At 38.1% G+C, this 19538-nt stretch overlaps 1 protein-coding gene across 1 annotated transcript; it reads left to right on the plus strand.

Annotated features, from left to right (window-relative positions):
• The first annotated feature begins 2911 nt into the window (after positions 1 to 2911).
• Positions 2912 to 10683, plus strand: LOC149210848 (uncharacterized). Its single transcript, XM_089396810.1, has 4 exons — positions 2912 to 3571; positions 3660 to 3752; positions 3894 to 4179; positions 4742 to 10683. The coding sequence occupies exons 1-3, from the start codon at positions 3425 to 3427 to the stop codon at positions 4176 to 4178; spliced, it is 525 nt and encodes a 174-aa protein (XP_089252936.1). The 5' UTR covers positions 2912 to 3424; the 3' UTR covers position 4179; positions 4742 to 10683.
• Positions 10684 to 19538: the final 8855 nt, after the last annotated feature.

The following is a 19538-nucleotide window of genomic DNA, read 5'->3' on the forward strand; positions in this document are numbered from 1 at the left end:
AAAAAAACTATTACTTAAAATCCTTCTAATCAAACTTTAGATACTAATCTACACTAATTGAAATTAAATCTTTATATGAGATTACGAGTATACATGACTAACCTACAAAGTAAATTTATTATAAAAATGCTACAAAACTTTAATTTTTTCCACAAATAGACGAGAATAAGAAAGTTCGCTAATAGGTTTACTCTAAATTCTCCAAAAAATAGAAACACAACCTTGGGCAATTGCCTGCTCGTCTCTAACACACATTGAAGTAGCATTCTATTACCATAAAATTCCTTAAAAGAAAAAATGGCATTCTATTGCCATTTATTTTCTTGCTAAACAACAAAAGAAGCATACTAGTGCCATGTATTTTCTTTGTAAACAACAAGTAGAAATACAGAAACCAAAATTATAATAGATATTTCTAGTCTTTATTATTTTATGGTAATATTTCTATTGCATAATGGCAACAATAAAAATTATGTATAACACTCAATGATCATAAACAAGAACATTAAAAATGATTTATTGTTGTTGTAAATCATATGATAATATTCTTACTGCAACAATAGAAACCATGTATAAAAATCAATCATCATAACAAAAACATTAAAAAAAGACAACGATAATTGTCCTCAAGATAGCCACCTACCTAAATCACGTTAGATTCAGTGGTATAAACAATGTTGGAATTCTGACTGTATACATGTATTTAGGTTAGATATTGATTCATCTACAAGGTACCGAGAAAACACAATTTATATTCCATAAATCTCAGTTGTAAAGAGAATGTAGAGCAACATTTGGCAAAAGGAACAAAGTTAACCTCACGATCAATAAAAGTGTATTTATGATGAGATGTTGCAACCTGCAAAGTACATGATATATACACATTTGAGTATACCAGACCTCCTACTCTAATTTCCAGTCCCACTCACAAGTTTAAATGAGTTCCACTTGTGTATTAAGTTTTTCGTCCTCTTGCCCTCTCTTGTTCAAACATAGTGACTTAATATTGATTTGAGCCTGCAAAATTTGTTACATGATCAATACAACATGGCACCTGTTCAAATTCATCTACATGTAGCTCTGAATTTGCAACTAAATGATTTGCATGTGAAAGCCCACTGCAAGCTTCCTGTGCCTTTGGCCTTTGTCTATACAAGGAATCAACGTTCAAAATACATTGAACGAGTATTATATCATTTAGTATATCAAGTATTAGATCATCAACGTTCAAAATACATTGAATAAGTATTATATCATTTAGTATGACGAGTATTAGATCATTTAGTATGATGACGTAGTTAGACATTTTTGGTATACATGTCAAAAAGTTACAAAGTGAAAGTATAGGAGGTAAGTCCTCTCCAACAACAAGTGGAACACATGCATCTTTACAAATGATTAGTAAGAGGTGATCCATGCTAAATAGCAGAGAGGGCATCTTGGAATGTCGTGACACTTGCAAGACTTTACGCGACATGTTAGGACTCTAATTACCATAGAAATTGTACTGACATTATAGAAAATAATATTATAGACCAATTTAATGCATGAGGTTCCCAGAAATAAGGATTTAATTTTACTATCTATTCAGTTTCTAGAAAAATATATTACAACTAATTTATATATAATGATTTGTTTCTAAACTTTAGATCTAAGGGAAAAACAAAACTGGTCAACTGGGACGTAGTGGATGGTCAGAACTAGAACAATCTCATTGCAATTGACAATGCCTCTAGATCTCATTGCAATTGACCATGCCATCCACCCATATGATAACGTATAATAAGAGAGGAAATATGAAAAATGGCATTTTTTTTTTCACTTTCACTTTAACTATAGCTAATATCTAGACTCTATTGGAGTGTTGGAATGTTATTAAGTATAACCTTATTTATGTTTGTTTACACTTTTACTGTTACAATGAGTCAAATATCTTTTAAATAAAAGATAGAAAAATAAATTATACTATCACAACATAACAAATAACAATTTTTATTGAAAAAAATACAATCAAAATACAAATAATTTTTTTTACTGAAAATAACAATTAGTACCTGTTCAAGATGATGAATCATTTGTCGATTTCAAGAGAGATATCTCAACCAATATTTCAATTATTTTGCAAAAGACTATTGTATATAAATGACATATCCATCTAACTACTTTTTCTCAAAGATGCTAAACTAAGATTTGTTAAAAGGCACGCGACCCCAATCACAAAGCTTTTCACAAGTACTTTCACATCATTCATTGATACAACAATTCCATTTGAAATCCATGTTTGCTCATCTTCACAACAACTTACTAATAAAAGTTGTTTCTCCCAAGTGCCATTGATAACTTTAGTTGATAGATACCTCATAATTTCCATCTTCATAACTTATTTCATGCCATTTTAAAAAACCCCACAAAAATTTAACTCCTCTGTTATGTACCTTTTGCCTACAAGGATTGCCATTACTTTGAGACATTTATATTAGTGTAAATTTCTTCTTAAGTTTAATCTCATACTACACTCTTTAGAAAACAAATAAAAACTCAAATTTTGATTATATTTCACTCTCGACATATTTCACTTAATTATTGCATTCCATATTCGAACTTCTCTTATAAACATTCCTTCACACCTCCCAATACAATTGCGAATATTTAAAATGCCTACCATTAACATAATTCAACTTACCATTTTAATATTTAAATTCCTACCATTAACATAATTCAACTTACCATTTTAACAAATTCCAACCAAAACTAAAAATTCATTTAAATAAATCATAAATCAATATAAAAAAAATTCATTTAAATAAATTATAAATCAATATACAAAACATTATACTTTTCAAATAAATTAATAAATTCTCGACAAGCAAATGCATATCGAATACCTCGCAAAATCTTTCCCAAAATGAACCCTGCGCTCATCACTTTTACTTTATCAATATTCTCTAGTCGATGGGACATTCCTACCGCTGCCTCTACCTGGAGCGTTGAGGGCAACGAAGCTGCATCCCTACAGCTGTCTGGGTGTAACGTACAGATTCGGTCGGTGGGATACAGTGAGAAACAGCTGTGTTGATGTAACCTAATGCCTAATCAACTGAAAGTGCACCAGAAGACCCTATTTATCTGTGAATTCCGGTGTTACAGAGGACTTCCAGCGAGTCATTGATCCAGGATGCGCAACAATGGATATCAGCAGTCTCTGCACCTTTTTCATCGTCAACTGATGCAACCCACTACTGGTTTTTGTGAGAATGCCCATCTTCCGCCTCTGTTAATGCCAATCCCTTTCCCACAGGGGTCACCAGAGAAACCCAATACTGCATCATCGGCCCTCCCTTCCTCTTCTCAAGCCATTGCTTTTACACTCGCATCAGCTGATAATGATATTGTTGGGAAGACGATTTCTTGAACTCTCAAAATAATGTTGACCATCATCCTTCAAAGGATGTCCTCTCCCTCCAGCGTTCCAATGGTGTCAGATCTTTCTAACAACATACAGAGTGCTGTTGCTTTTGGTGGAGATGGCCTTATCAAGCAAGTATCTCAGCTTTTGGACCCTATTAACAAGGTGGGTATATCTATAAGGACTGTAGATGACAGAGTACTATTATTTTAAAAACAACCTTCAAAATGAATTTTGGGTTTCTTTGTTTTAGGAACTGAAAAAATCATCACATCCAAATGCGGCTCAACTTTCATTAAGCTTCCTGAAATTAAAGGATTCGCTATCCTGGCGCTTAAATGTGGCTGTGAGTATTAAGCGACCCCTTTTTTGATTAATATCACAATCAGTGATTGTCGTTTTCTTCAAAACAGTGACGTCTATGTCCATATCCTGAATGTGAAACGTGTTAGATCTAATTTTTGTTTGTTTTTATTGTGGTATTTAGGGAGGTATTATTGTCATAAAAGGAAACAAAGTGGTTTTTAGTCTCCTACAGGGTATCAGGACTGCCCATGGCTATCTTTTGCATTTTGGCAGTCCCGTATATCCTGGAGAGATTCGAAACCCTTTCTACCAAGGGAGAGGAATTGACTGTAATGCCGAACAGCTTAAGGAAGCAACGGAGTTGATAGTGGAAGCCTCCATCATGTGCTGTGCTCAAATAAAAGCTTCCATCCTGTGCTGCACTCACTCCATCCTGTGCTGCACTCACTTCAACATGGAATTTTAAGGTGATTGCTAACACTCCAATCATGCTCTGATCGTATTTGTTCAAAAGCCAATTGTTTATTGAGATGTGTATGTAATATAGGTCTGTAGTGGAAATTTAATGACTCTACCTTTAGTAAATCACGAATACCTTACTGTGTGGCAATACGAACTAAAGAAAAAATGAAGGGTCATAACATTTTGGGATACAGAGCACTGCATCTTAGTATAAAACATGGCCAAAGACCAATTTCGTGTCAATTAGGGTTATAACATTTTGGGATATCGCTTGCACTGCCTCTTGGTATTCAATTTATCTTCACATGGGCAAATCTCTATTAGGATTATGACATTTTGAGATAATACTCACTGCCTCTTAGTATACAATCCCTATTCTTAAATGGTCAAAGACCAATTTATTGCAAATAGACAAATTCAGGTCGTTCTATATCTTGAGAAACCAAAATTATTATCTTCAAACACAGACACACCTGTTCATACAATCTATATTGGTTCTAATGATTAAATTATATTGAACAATCAGACATTCAAGAGATTAAAGGTTTTTAACTGATTGGCATGCAGGACATTCAAGGGTTCAGGTTCACAGATGTCTGTGTGATGCGATTGACATGCCGGATCTGCTGAGTATATCAGCATCAAAACTAGACTTGAGATCCGCTGAAAATATCCGCAACAAAACTAGATTTGAAAGAGTTCTTGCACTGGGAAATTTACAAAAGCGTGCAATTTTCTTTTTAAATTTGTAATCTGTGAGCTTACCTGCCCTTTTAGTGTGCCCTTTTAGTGTTCGACTTAAAGGAGTTGAAATACTTGAGTTATTGTATCAGTCTTTATGCCTGGGCTTATAGAGTTATGCACTTCGTGCACATTTGTATACTATTGTAGAATGTTGTATTATACTGTAGCATGCCTTGTTGGGTACGTTGCACAACCCATATCGTGCAAATTATGGAGATCAGAATACTGATATTGACTGGATTTATGTATTATATGGGTTTTGCCACCGTCTTGGGAAAATATGGTGCAAGCTATGCATCCTTTCTTTGAATGTAGAGTACAACTGGATATTGATCTTTATTAATTTGTTACCATTAATCACCTCCATCTTTTCATGTTAAACAGTTGATCACATTTAGTTAAGTTCAGTTCATGTAGAAAATTGATTTGGTTTATGTTTCAGCATTTTATGCACAGGGGGAGTTTCAGGAACAAAATTTCACCTATAGGAAAAAAATTCCAGTTTTAAAAGTTAAATAATAGAGTTTTTGGTATGACCATGTTTTGCCCTCGATTCTTTCATACCATGTCTAATTGCTTCAAAATTATTTAAATGTCACAATTTCTCCTTAGATCATGCTTTCTATTGACGCTTGATGGTTGCATTTTTGGCACACAAAAGAGAATCTAATCTCCATGGTTTTTGAATTTCATCACGATTGATGCCCTAGTTTGGGCTCTGATCATTGAATATATACAAGTTTTCTTTCACAACCAGTACAACGATGTAAATATAATGATCAGTTTTTATGTTACAAAGGCTTGTTATGGCCATTTTGTTCTAGTATGCCATAAAGGATTGTTAAAAGCATTGCTCATCGGTACTTGCTAGATGCAATGCTTTGCAAATTTGTTGGGAGTTGCTACATGCAAGGTTTTGCAAATATGTTGGGAGTGAATTTGTTTTTACTTGAAAAAAGAAAGACTTCCCTCGGTCTAACTTCTCTAAGGTCTAAGGTCAAATCATGAAGATGCCCTCCCCAACTATAAGATGACTTAAATTTGAAACGTGGTAACAATAATACTGGTACTATTTTACACAATAATATTGGTACTAGTTTGAGTGGTTGGGAGCATTGTTTGTTCTCTTACCCATCCAGGTTCAATTCTGAGTGGACAAGTTTGGCTCTGGGTGAAACGTTCAAGGAGCAGGTTCCCCCACTAGCTAAAGGAGCGGGTTCCCCCACTAGCTAAAGTCTCGGCTCTTGCTAAGTCATAATTTATTAATATATTATTGAAAGTTATTTTCAAATTAGATCAGGCATTGTTAAATTTTTCACATGCTCCCTGCTCCCATTCATTCAAGGATGCCAATATAATGGCCATTTTGATTAACCTTCGACAGGCTGGCCATGTATCAGTACTTGCATGATGCAAGGTTTTGCAAATATGTTAAATTTTTCATCACATGCTCCCTGCCCCCTTTCATTCAAGGATGCCAATATAATGGCCATTTGACTAACCTTCGAAAGGCTGGCCATGTATCAGTACTTGCATGATGCAAGGTTTTGCAAATATGCTGGGAGTGAATTTGTTTTTACTTAAGGTTTCCCTCAGTTTCCTTAACATCCAAGATATATCAAATTTTCCAAGTTCCCTGGTCAAATCATGAAGATGGCCTCCCGAATTATAAGATGACCCCTCCTTGAAATGTTGTCTCTGGTGTATTGCCATAACAGTGCTCCTACACACTTTTATCATCGGAATCAATTTTAGGATCAGTTCAATCAGTGGTCAATTTGGTTAATTTTCTGACATAACACCCCTTTGATTTTGGTTAAATCTTTTACACACTTTTATCATCGGAATCAATTTTAGGATCAGATCAATCAATGGTCAATTTGGTTCATTTTCTGACATGGCAACCCTTTGATTTTGGTTAAATCTTTCATCACAGGCAGAGAACCCTCCAATATATCCAAATTTCAGTTTAGATAATTTTTATAATCCATATTCATCCTGTTCAATGTCCAAGTCATTGTTTCCACCCAGGTTCTCTTATACTTAACCATAACATGGCACTTCCCGGAATGCGAGCCAAGTCCAATTGGCATCACTTAATCTTCTTGATTCATGATACTCTGATTCCTGAATAATAAAGTTGTGGAAGACCTTTAATGATATGCTTTCTCAATCAGCCTTGAGCGGGATCACTAGCTCAATTGGGAAACTTTGAAACTGTCTTTTTTCAGTAAAGTATCCCTAGCTGAACTGGGAAACTTTGAAAATGTCTTTTTCCAGTAAAGTATCCCTACGAAGAACTCTGAATTAGATTAAAAAAGAGTAGCTGAGAGCTATCTACGAGCTCTCTACAAGCTTGACAGGACTATTAACAAAAAATCCCAGTGTGTTTTTTGATGGTCCAAGTGTTCCCTGTTTGTAAGTGAAAAGAAGATGAAGTTCGATGGAGGCTAAAAAGCAGGGCCCTTTGGATAAAAGAAGGGGACGGTAACACTAAGTTTTTCCATAATTTTGCAAATCACTGAAGAATTAAGAATTCTATATGGGAAATACAAGATAGCTCAGGTACCTCTTACTGCTCTCAGAATCAGGTGAAAGCTGTGGCTATAGGCCACTTTCACAACCTATTCAAGGAACCCGCTAACTCAAAATTGCAGGATCAGCTTAAGGTCATTCAACACTTCCCCCATTTTTTTTCGGATGATGATGTTGAACAACTTTGTTGTCCGGTCTCAATGGATGAACTCAAATCTGTTCTCACCTCCTTTGCAAAGGATAAATGTCCAGGTCCAGATGGTTGGACAGTGAAACTTTTCGTTACTTTCTTTGACCTTATGTGGGGTGACATACTTTGTGTTGTTGAAGAATCCAGAACCAGGGGGATGGTTTTTGGGGCTATTAATGCCACTTTCATTGCCCTTATTCCCAAATGCTCCAAGCCAACCACCTTTCAGGATTTCCATCCTATATCCTTGTGCAACACGATGTACAAAATTATTTCCAAGGTCATTTCCAACAGGCTCAAGTAAATGCTTGCTAATCTGGTTTCCCCTGAGCAATTTGGTTTTATTCCCAACAGGCTACTCCCTGATGCCATTGGTGTTGCTCAAGAAGCAGTTCATTCAATTAAGTAAAAAACGCTAAACACGGTGGTTCTCAAATTGGACTTAGTCAAAGCCTATGACCGTGTGAATTGGAACTTCCTCAGACTGTTACTATAAAAAATTGGACTGAATGATTTGATGATCAACTGGATTATGGGATGTGTATCTTCTGCAAATTTCGCAGTTCTTATCAATAGATCTCCTACTTGATTCTTCCCTAGCTCCAGGGGTCTGAGGCAGGGATGCCCATTATCCCCTTTGCTGTTCCTTCTTATTATTGAAAGTCTCAACTTGATGATCAACCAGGCAAAGAGAGATGGAAATATCAGAGGGGTCAAGATAGCAAAGTCTATCATTGTTTCCCATCCCCTCTTTTGTTAATGATGTTCTCATTTTTGGGGAAGGCTCAGTCACTGAATGGGAAGCTTACTCACATATTTTCAGACTTTTCTGCTTTGCCATAGGCATGGAAATCAGCAGAAATAAGTCTTCTTTTTATCACTTCAACACTCAGCAACAGGTCATCTCAGACGTGGTAAATTTTCTCCCATTTAAGGTGGGATCCCTGGCAGAGGGATTCACTTACTTGGGCTATCCATTAAAGCCAAATTTTTATGAAGTCCATGACTGGCTTTGGCTTGTCAAACATGTTGAAAAAAGAATCAGCCTCTGGTGCTACCGCTGGCTATCTCTTGGTGGCAGAATGGTTCTCTTGAAAACTGTCCTTGAGGGCATGCCTGTTTACTGGTTAACCCTTTCTGAAATTCCCAAATCCATTATTAACAAAATCAGGCAGGATAACTTCAACTCCTCTGGACAGGACAGAAATTAAAGGACGGCATTCATCTGGCAAAATGGGAAGCCTTAAAAACCTCAATTTTTTTGGCTGTGCCCTTGCAATGAAAAGTCTCTGGAGGGCTGCTACTGACTTTGGCCTTTGGAGCAAATTAATATGTACCAAATATCTACAAAACAGACCCCTTAAGGAGTGGATCCAACCAAGTTTTACTTGCAAATCTCATTCAGGGTCCTCCTTCTTACAAATGGCTCTTCCATGGCTAACTGCAGGATTAATATGGAAGGTTGGCAATGGTCAGAATATCATTCTTGGAAAAAACTCGTTCTTGGGAGGGCCTCCGTGCCATCTACTCTCCCCGGATCTCATAACCGCTCAGGTTTGAAGATATGCTGTCAGGGAACTGGAAATCAGTTGCTGATTTAGACTTACAGGGTTCCCTAGCCTTGGAGTGGAATGCTTTCATCAAGGTCCTCATTTCCAACGGAATTTTTTTATTTGATGCTGATGACTCCATCGTGTGGTGTGGAAACAGATCTTCAAATCATCCTTCAGCAAAATTGGCATATGATTACATCTTCAGCAGAACACCCTCACCCATTCAAATTGGTGGAACACAAAACTTTGGCACTGGCCAATTCCCTTCAAGCTCAAGTGTTTTGTTTGGCTTCCCTGGAGAACAGAGTTCTCACCTGGGACAATCTCTTACGCAGAGGTTTCTGTGGGCCCAACATATGTTGCCTCTGTTCCCATGGCTCTGAGACCGTCAATCATCTATTTTTCCAGTGCTCTTTCTCCAAGCTGTTATGGTCTGAGGTGCTATCCTTTTTCCATTTGCTGGAGCCGAGTCCCTCTTCCTCCCTATCTGAACCTTCGTTTGATCCCCAAACGACGGGCCTCTTTAAATCCTTGCCTGTCTTCATAGCCTGGGGCATATGGAAGGTCAGAAACAAGTTCATTTTTGAAAACTGCCCTATCTCTTCTTCCTACATTCTGCTTCAGATCATTGGTTTTTTCAGGGACTTTTGGAGGCCGCCTCTGCCCAAACCCATTAGACCTTTCGGTTTCCCTTCCCTGTCCAGCGCTACACTTCAGATTCTTTGATGGAGCAGGCCAAAACTCTCAGTGTGGAGCTGGGGCACTTGTACATATCATTGGGTCCTCCTCCTTTCATATTTGGGTCAACTTTGGGATTGGCTCCAATACAAAAGCTGAAATCTGTGTTGTCTGGGTGCTTTTATTTTTTGCCTCTTCCCTCCCTGCGGGTTTTTGGAGATTCAAAGTGCATCACAGACTTGATCTTGGGCAAATCACATCTACAAGGTATGTGTTTAAGTCACTGGATAGACAGGATTTCATCTTGAAAAGCTAAATTCCTTGTCCTCAAATTCCAGCACATTCATATGACGTGGAACCATAAGGCAGACCTGCTCTCAAAAAGGGCCCTGGGGGTTGAAGAGGGCTTCATCTTTTTTGAAGAGATCAGAAATTCACAGATTATAAACAGTGGACATCTCTCTATTGACCGGGCTTCAACTTTCTGGTGTTCTCATGCTTCTCATCTGGGCATTGTCGCTGGCATTTGGATCACAGACAACTATATGTTCCCTTTGTTTGCTCAGCTGTAAACACTTTGGCTGTCCATTTGTGTCCATCATATGCTGCAGCCAGATAGTTTCCTGTAGTCTCATAGTTTAGTGATGTTACGTGCCCAACAACTTTTTTCTGCATCTTTTTTGGAACAAATAATACCACAGTCAAATTATTTCACTGTAATGATGGGCTGTAGAAATTCTGATGTTTATGCTGCCAACCATGTGCTGCAATCCTTCAACACTGTGACGTGTAGACAATTTTGATATAAAGTTAAACATGTATTTTGACTGTTCTGTTCTATATTAATAGAAAAATCGGTTTTTTCCTTTCTGGTAAAAAAAAAAGAGTGGAAAGCTCCAGCGTACAACAGAATTAACAACGAGACAGTGTTGTCTGTCTCTAAAATGAAAACTCTAGACACTTCCACCAACCAACCTGATCCTAAATCGCATTGCAAAATGTTGCCACCGAGCATCGGGAAAACTAGAATCATGGACACACAAAGGCCCGTGCTGAGATCTCTGCAAAATAATCTTCGGGTCTCTTTCCTCCATCCAAATCTACTTTCCATTGTATAAAAGAATTTGCAAAATAACCTTCGGGTTTCTTTCCTCCATCCAAAGCTACTTTCCATTGTATAAAAGAATTTGCAGGTCTCTTTTCTCGAACCAACTCTACTTTCCACTTTTCGTTAAAACAATGAACGACGGGAGAGGGTCGGAACAAGTCACAACATTTGTTTCACAAAAATATCGTTTCTTGAGGAGGCCCCCCTGCATTCACCAAAATATCGTTTGGTGAGGAGAGCCCCTTGCATTCACCAAGGTATGGCTGCTCACATTGATTTACCATTATATCATGTTAAAAGTTCTAGAACTTGCATTCAAAAAGCCCCATGGCAAGAGTGGTAATATAGCATGAGTAAAAGCTTTTGAAATTGCACTCGATTGTATGTCTCTGAGCATATGTATTAAAAGGAGTTAAAAGTTCTAGAAACTTGCATTCTAAAAACACCCCCATGGTCGTAGTGGCAATATAGCATTAGTTAAAGTTTTGGAAATTGCACTCGAGAACTGGCCATGTTAATAATAGCAACCCATGGTCGTAGTGGCAATATAGCATTAGTTAAAGTTTTGGAAATTGCACTCGAGAACTGGCCATGTTAATAATAGCAATATAGTATAACTGAGTGTGGACAACGTTAAAACTCACCAAGGTAGCAATAGAACATGATTAAAAGTTTGGAAAATTGCATACTAAAAAAAGTCAAAATACTCACTAAGACAACAATAAAAAAAGTCAAAATACTCACTAAGACAACTATAGAACGAAGTTTGGAAAATTGGATGCTAAAGGCGTTGGAATTTAGATTTTTTTCATTATAAGAGAGAAGCCTTTAGATTTTTTTCATTATAAGAGAGTATTTGATAGAGAGATCATCTTTCCTTGTATCATTTATATTGTGGAAGTGTTTTTTATATCATATAATTTTTTAATTAATTAATATATTGAAGTTATAAATATGTATTGCATTTATTGTGAAGGTGTTTTTTATATCATATAAACTTTTTTAATTAATATATTGATAAAGAAATAAATATATATAGTTAATTTATTTATAAAATAAATTTACTAAAAACTGAAAAATTATTCTTAAATATTACAATTAATAATTTAATAGTGATTATCATTATAAAACATACTTTTTGAATCTTGATCTTACAATTTACAATGTGATTAAAAATATTTCCATTCTTAAAATATGACAATTAAATTCCATTTTGACAAGATGATTAGGGGACATATTTTAAATTTTCATTAAACAACATTTTAACATCTTAAATTGAAAAATCTTTTGTTATTATGACTAAGCCCTATATTATGCTTTTGATACCTTATAATTTTTCATATCAAATTTGTTTAAATTTAAAACATTTTCTATTTTTATGGTAACTTCAGAGAACTGTTTTGGATATTATGACCCAAGATCAAATGACAATGGCTGCCACTATTCACCTCAATATGGGATAGTCAAATTTTGTCAATTTGGGTTAAATCCTTTTTCCTCAAAGCCTAACATTTGGAATAGACATTCTTTTTGTGTCATCAAAATCCGACATCGTATAGGAAGCTATACATTTGTTATACCTAATTTCATTTTATATAATAGATTAGTTTTCAGGATTATTGAGCGTTTTTTTCCTATTTTGAATCCAATGATAACTCAACCTTTTACCAATTTCAAATTGTTATAGAGAGTGAAATTTGGAGATGTTCTCAATGAAGGAATCAAACCAAATTTTCTATCTTACTAGATTATGCACACGAATAAAAACGTGGAATTTTTGTTGGATTGACGGTCTATTGCGAAGGATATGAGCAAGTGAACCCAATCTTCGATCTTTTTCTTTTTTTAATCCACTAGAAAAAGAAAGTAAATTTTATTTAATTTGTAAAAATGATTTAAAAACACATTTTGCATATACACACCTTGTGTGTATTCCATATTGTTTTAGACTTGTCTTCAATGTGCTTTGATAGGTGCATATTTTCTAACTTTTCCTCCGTAGGAGTCATATACATAGATTTGTAAATATTATATCAAAAAATTGGTGAAAAAAATAGTTGTTTTCACCTTGTAGTGTTATCCTATTTAGTAGATTAATATCTTAGAAAGCAAACTATTAAAAGAAAACTTTTCAATGGAAAATTAATGATTTTCTTCTTAGATATTTTGATCTATATAGGGCTCGTGATAAAAAGACACAAGTGTTGCCTCCCCTCTATTCTTCTATTTGCCATAAGCCTTGGGCCATCTCCAAAATAGCTTTTGATAGTTGATTGGCTAGTTGATTCCTCTGATTGTATATGTGAGAACATGAGACACTATTAAAAGAGCCTTCGAGCATAAAAATTTCTTCCAAAAGGGGAACAACCATTAAGTTCGAACATGCTTGTGTTTTGTTTAACCAGTTAATTTATAACAAATATTCTTTCTATCTTACCACATCATACATTGAATTTTGAAGATATCCTCCATCAAGGAATTTTACCAAATCTTCTCTTACTACATGACACACAGTGGTAAAAATTTTGTTGGAATTTTGGTGGATTTTTTGTTGGATTGATGCCCTATTGCAAAGGATATGAGCAATTGAACCAAATCTTCTTTCTATCTCACCACATCATACTTGCGAATAAAAATGTGGTATTTTTGTTGGAGAATGACCCATTGCAAAGGATATGAACAATGGTTTAAGGTGGTTGTCACAAAATATTGTGATGAATGAAAGCATATCTATACACTACAAAAGACTCCTCCCCCAACATAAAATGAATTCACTATTATGGTAGTGAATGTCAATGGCACCATCACGCCATGGCTTCAAGTCTAGGGCATACCAATTTTACAAAGCTCTTTGGATGTTTATGACATGAGTTAATTACATATCATTAATGACCTTCCATAGATTGAACTATGTTGAGATTTGATGACTAAAAAGTTTCATGCTATCTTAATCCGGCTTTAATTTCACTTTATCGCTCCCATTCAATTAAATGCCCTTTCCTATAAACATACATTCAACATATAGAATTTTGGAAATGAAATTTTCAGATTAAAACACATGTGATTATTAACACATTCTGAAAATAAATATGAACATAAACAGACCAACAACACACATAAAAATACACAGATTTTTAGTCAACTTAGACTCAGGCAAAACCCCTTCAATTTCTCCGGGGAAAACCTATTAGAGACCTCTTCAAATTTATTTATTTTTCAAGTTCAGGGAAAATACATTTGCAGACAAAACAAAACAACAAAATACAACTTATCTCTTCAGCCCAAAATTCCTTGAAAACCGTGCCCACTTTGCCTCGATTTCTATGTCCACTTGAAGCTGAAAATATGTATTACGCACTATATTGCACGGATTTCCGTACTGTTGTATGAATTGTACAAATTTTTCATTTTTTTTCAAAAATTTCTTTTGAATGACGTGCAACTCATAGCATTAAATGTTGTGCGTATTGTACCTTCCTTTGTTTTCTATGCCTTGATTTTCGTGCCCAACTTTGCCCAGAAATCACTCCTTCAACTCGCTGCAACAAATTTCTCCTTCAAAGTTTGTTTGTTTTTTTTTTTGTTTTTTTTCAGCGCTCAGCCTCTTTTTTCCAATCTGTTCATGAAGAATGAACGCAGTTTCTCTTTTCTTTTTCCCCTTTTGTTTCCCTCAATGACTTTTGGGCAACCCTAAGGTCTAATGACTCAGATTCATTTAGATCAAGGGATGAGAATAAATGTGCATTTAATTCTCACTTTCTATTTTTTAACTCAACCATTAAATAAAGTACCCACATTGTACTTTATGTTTAAAGTCACTTTTCACTTTATAATTTAGCATTGACTTTACCATTTATAAAGTCACTTTCACTTTATAAAGTCACACTTAGGAAAATAATTATTTTGGACACTTTTTCCTAAGGAGAGTATAACCCATGGGAAACCATTTATCCAAGGTACATTAAAAATCAACACTCCCTCTTACCGAGGGAAATGTTTTTCACCACACCCATCATGTCCTTGAAATGGACATGTTTGCCTCTTGGCAAGGACTTCATGAGAACATAGGCCACATGCTTGTCTGTCAATATATACTCCAGCTTAACTGCCCCCTTCTAAACATAGTCCCTGATGAAATGATATTTGATTTCAATGTGTTTTGACCTGTCATGAAACACTGGATTCTCCGTGAGTTTAATGCAACTTTGGTTATCGCAATGAATAATCGTCGGTCTCAACTTCTGATCAAATAGGCCATACAACAACTTGCGAAGCCAAATGACCTCACAACTAGCCTGGCTATCCACCATATATTCAGCGTTAGAAGAGCTCAAAGCAACTGACTTTTGCTTTCGATTGAACCACGGCACAACTGCCGAACCCAATCCGAAGCAACACCCTGAAGTGCTTTTCCTGTTAGAAGCACACCATTTCCAATCTGAATTTGTGTAACCTGCCAACCTCACTCCATCTCCTCGCTTATAGTCCAGACCATAATCAACAACCCCCTTGCAAGTAGCAAAGAATGTGCTTTATAGCTACCCAGTGCACCCTCTTGGGCTCAACCATGAACTGGCTAAGTGTGTTCATTGCAAAGCATATATCTGGCCTAGTGTTGACCAAATACATCAAGGACCCAATAAGTCGTCTATACAATGTGGGATCCACTAAACTAGAATATGAAGCATGAAGCTTCTTCTAGTTGGTGATCATAGGTGTAGAAATGGGTCTACAGTCTACCATGTGAAATCTGCTCAACACATCCACATCATACTGCTCCTGCCCCAGAAAGATATGCCCCTCCTCCTGCCACACCTCAAGCTCCAACAAGTAATGCATCACGCAATGTCCTTCATTTTGAACTCCATAGCAAGATCCTCCTTGCAACCATTAATTAGTCTCTCTGCCCCATTAATGAACAAGTCATCAACCATACAACACAAGAATGAGCGGATCATCCCTTACAACAATGTAGTATATGTTCAGATCTACGTCACTCTTCGTGAAACCCATCTGCTGCAAGTATCAATCCTTGAATACCAAGCTCTCGGAGCTTGCTTAAGTCCGTAGAGTGCTCGCCTCAACCAACATACATGGGTCTCCCGCCCAAGTACCTCAAAGCCCTGTGGCTGCTCGACATACACCTCCTCTATAACTCTGTTCAGAAATGCGGCCTTCACATCCATCTGATGGATCTGCCAACCCATTTCTGCAGCAATAGAAATAAGGGACTAGATAGAAGTGTACCGAGCTACTGGAGCGAAGGTCTCATCATAGTCAACTCCCTCTATCTGTGAGAAACCTCTAGCCACAAACCTCTCCTTGAACTTCTCAATGCTGCCATCCGCAACATGCTTAATCTTGTAGAGCCACCTGGAAGTCACCACTTACTTGTCCTCAGGTATAGGCACCACTTCCTAGACATTGTTCTTAATAGAGGCATACTCCTCCACCATAGCCTCTCTCCATACCTCCTGGCTGGTAGCCTCCTCATAGCTAGTAGGCTTAGGTCAATAACGCTGGTAGCCTTGGCTACATAAATGTAAATCCGCTTAGGTGGCACACTCTCCCTATTCACTCTCTTCGGAGGACCAACGGACTCTGTTTCCTTCAAGGTGTCTTGAAGCCACTTGGGCCTCCTCTTCCCCGAAGAAGATTCCCCATCGAGAACCTCATCCTCTGCCCCCCATTCTGGTGAACTTGAAGGTCTGCCAACTGACCTTGGTGTGCCTGTACCAGCACCTGTCCTCGAAGAACCTGTACCGACACCTGTTGTAAGGCCTTCGAGTTGTGCGACGGTTGAGCGCTAGGCGAGCGGGGGCGTGCGCACGACGGGCGCATGTTGGAGGTGCGACGGGAAAGGCGTGCACGACCAAACGGAGGAGCGACCGACCGATGTGCGACACATATGCAACGAAAGAGATATGCGAAGTCTCTTGGTTATGCGACATAGTGCGACGATAATAAGAGCTTGGCATATGTTTATACGCACGGTTGGAGCATGGAACAATATGAGGAGGCCGACCTACGATGGGAAGGAAAGCCGACAAGTTAAAGTGGATTTTTATGATAGCGTGTGGGCGTTGGGTGGTCCGCTGGGCGAGCCCCACCCCACCTACGATGGCTATATATATGTGAAGGCGTTGGAGCATTCCAACATCATTCGATCATCATACATCTTCGCTACAAAGGAGTAGTGCGCAGTTCTAAAGTGCGCAAAGGCAAGGAGGAAAGGCGCAGATACACATGCGCCCATTCTTGGGCTAGTCGCACAAGGGGAAAGCGTTGAACTCGGTGTTGGGTGAAGGTGCGGGCAAGGTGCGCCCGGTGACCGGGTGAGACGTGCACGGTGAACGTGTGGCGCCCGGATTGTGCGACGACTTGGTGTGGGTGTCTTGGCGACTCGGGTGAGCGCCCGCCCATCGTGCAAGTGTGCACGAAGGTGAACGAAGGTTGGAACCGGAGGTCGTAGAGTTGGGCAGACGGTACTACGTGTTGTTCATACGATTTGGGCGTTTGTCAAGAGTTGGCAAGCGGGACTGCGTGTGGGTAGGTATACACGGTTTGGGCATTTGCGACCAAATGAAGAGCGAACCGGCGAAGATGTGCGATGAGGCGAACGACGGGTTCGTGAGTTGTGCGACGACCGTGCGAAGGTGCCGATAAGCTGGGCAACCGAGTTTGCCGAAGTTGTGAAAATTGACTAAGTGTAAATTTGGGGTTTCCCAAGATTTAGCTTGTACATTGTAAAAGTGAAGTTTATATTATATATTGATTCGGGCAGAGTCATATTGCAGGGAGTTGCCCCTCCCTTTATATTGTGCAATTGTCTTCTTCGTTTATAATTGCTGTTGATAATGAATGAGTATGGGTGTTCATTGGTATAAAGGATAAACATAATAATACTTGGTTGCGAAACACAAACTAAGTAGAAGAAAGTGAATGTTAGGCGTAGTCCACGAACATAAGTATTGGTGAAAAGAAAGTGTTCGGTGGTGCCGCACCTCGCTATAAGCGGTTGAAAGACTACCTCAGGGGTAGGGGCGTGACACCTGTCCTCGAAGAACCTATACCGACACCTGTGCCTGTGTCAGCTGAAGTGCTATGTGAACTCTGCACCAGTGGACTCCCTAAAGAAGTGCTCAATGAACTCACCATTGATACCTCAGATGTCACTGACACTGAAGTACCTCTTGTACCAGTCGATCTAGAACCCTGAGGTCTTGCTCCCTGTACCTAACCTCCTTGTTGATGAGAAGTATGTGACTATCTCTCATCATACTCCCGTGATCTCCGATAGGACCTTTCCTCCTCGAACTTCACATCCCTCCTAATCACCACTCTCTGTTTAGAAGGAATGAAGATTTGATAGGCCTTCAAAGTCTCGCTGTAACCCATAAAGATACCATTTTTTTCCATGGGTTTCAGCTTCATCCTCTGCTCCTTGGGGATATAAGAATATGTGAGACATCCAAAGATACAAATATGTCCCACATGAGGCTTCTCTCTAGTGAAAGCCTCCTCTGGAGTCATATTCCCCAATACTCTGTGAGGAATCCTGTTTTGAAGATAAACAACAGTATTGCATGCCTCAGCTTGCAAAAACAAAGGCAACCCCTAATCATGAATCGTTGCTCTAGCAACCCCAACAATATTTTTGTTCTTCCTTTCAGACACCCCATTCTCCTTGGGGTTGTAAGGAACCATGAACTCTCTTAATGCCCTCCTGTGCAATGAAGTTAGAAAACCCACCATCGGTGTACTCACCACCATTGTCTGACTTCAAGACCCAAATCTTCCTACTTGTCTGCTTTTCCACAAGAGCTTTGAACTCTTTAAAGCGATTGAAGACCTCATCCTTGGTCTTCAGGAAATATATCCAAGTCCTCCTAGAGTAGTCATCAATGAATATAACAAAATACTCATAACCACCCAAAGACACATGAGCCATACGACCACTAACATCAATATGAATCAAATCTAGTATACCTGTAGATCCGCTATTGCTCGCTCGACACTGAAATCAGGAACTCCAGTAGTTATCTCCCTCAGTACTCTCAAGCTCCATGATGCATATGCGCCATCCTCCGGTGCCATCAGTCGCACAAGTCTCTACTGCTGGTGGTACTAGTGTGAGTGCTACTCATCAATGCTCCTGCCGACTGAAAACTGAAGTTGTATAGTTTCCCAAAGCAGACTCCAATCACTTTGGCCGAAGCAATGGAAGATCCCATATGATGCATCAATACTCGCCCTCCTGAGAAAGTGACGTCAAATCCCTTCTCCTCCATAGCAGACACTGAAATCAAGTTCTTCTTCATCCTTGGAACATACAAAACATCCATGACCTTCAAAGGAGGCAAAGAATCCCTCTCAAAAGTCACAGTGCCCACACCAACAACTCTCACAATACGATCATCTCCTACTACAATCTTAATATTAAGTGCCCCCTCTGCAAGCTCTGAAAAGAATTTTCGTGCACCTGTCATATGGTGGGAAGCTTCGCTATCTATGTACCACACATCAAATGATGTACTCCTACTCGATATAAAAGTA

The sequence above is a fragment of the Pinus tabuliformis genome, chromosome 1_2 (genome assembly GCF_031772625.1).
Source record: "Pinus tabuliformis cultivar Carrire ecotype Pingquan chromosome 1_2, CPIR1, whole genome shotgun sequence".
Taxonomy (NCBI): domain Eukaryota; kingdom Viridiplantae; phylum Streptophyta; class Pinopsida; order Pinales; family Pinaceae; genus Pinus; species Pinus tabuliformis.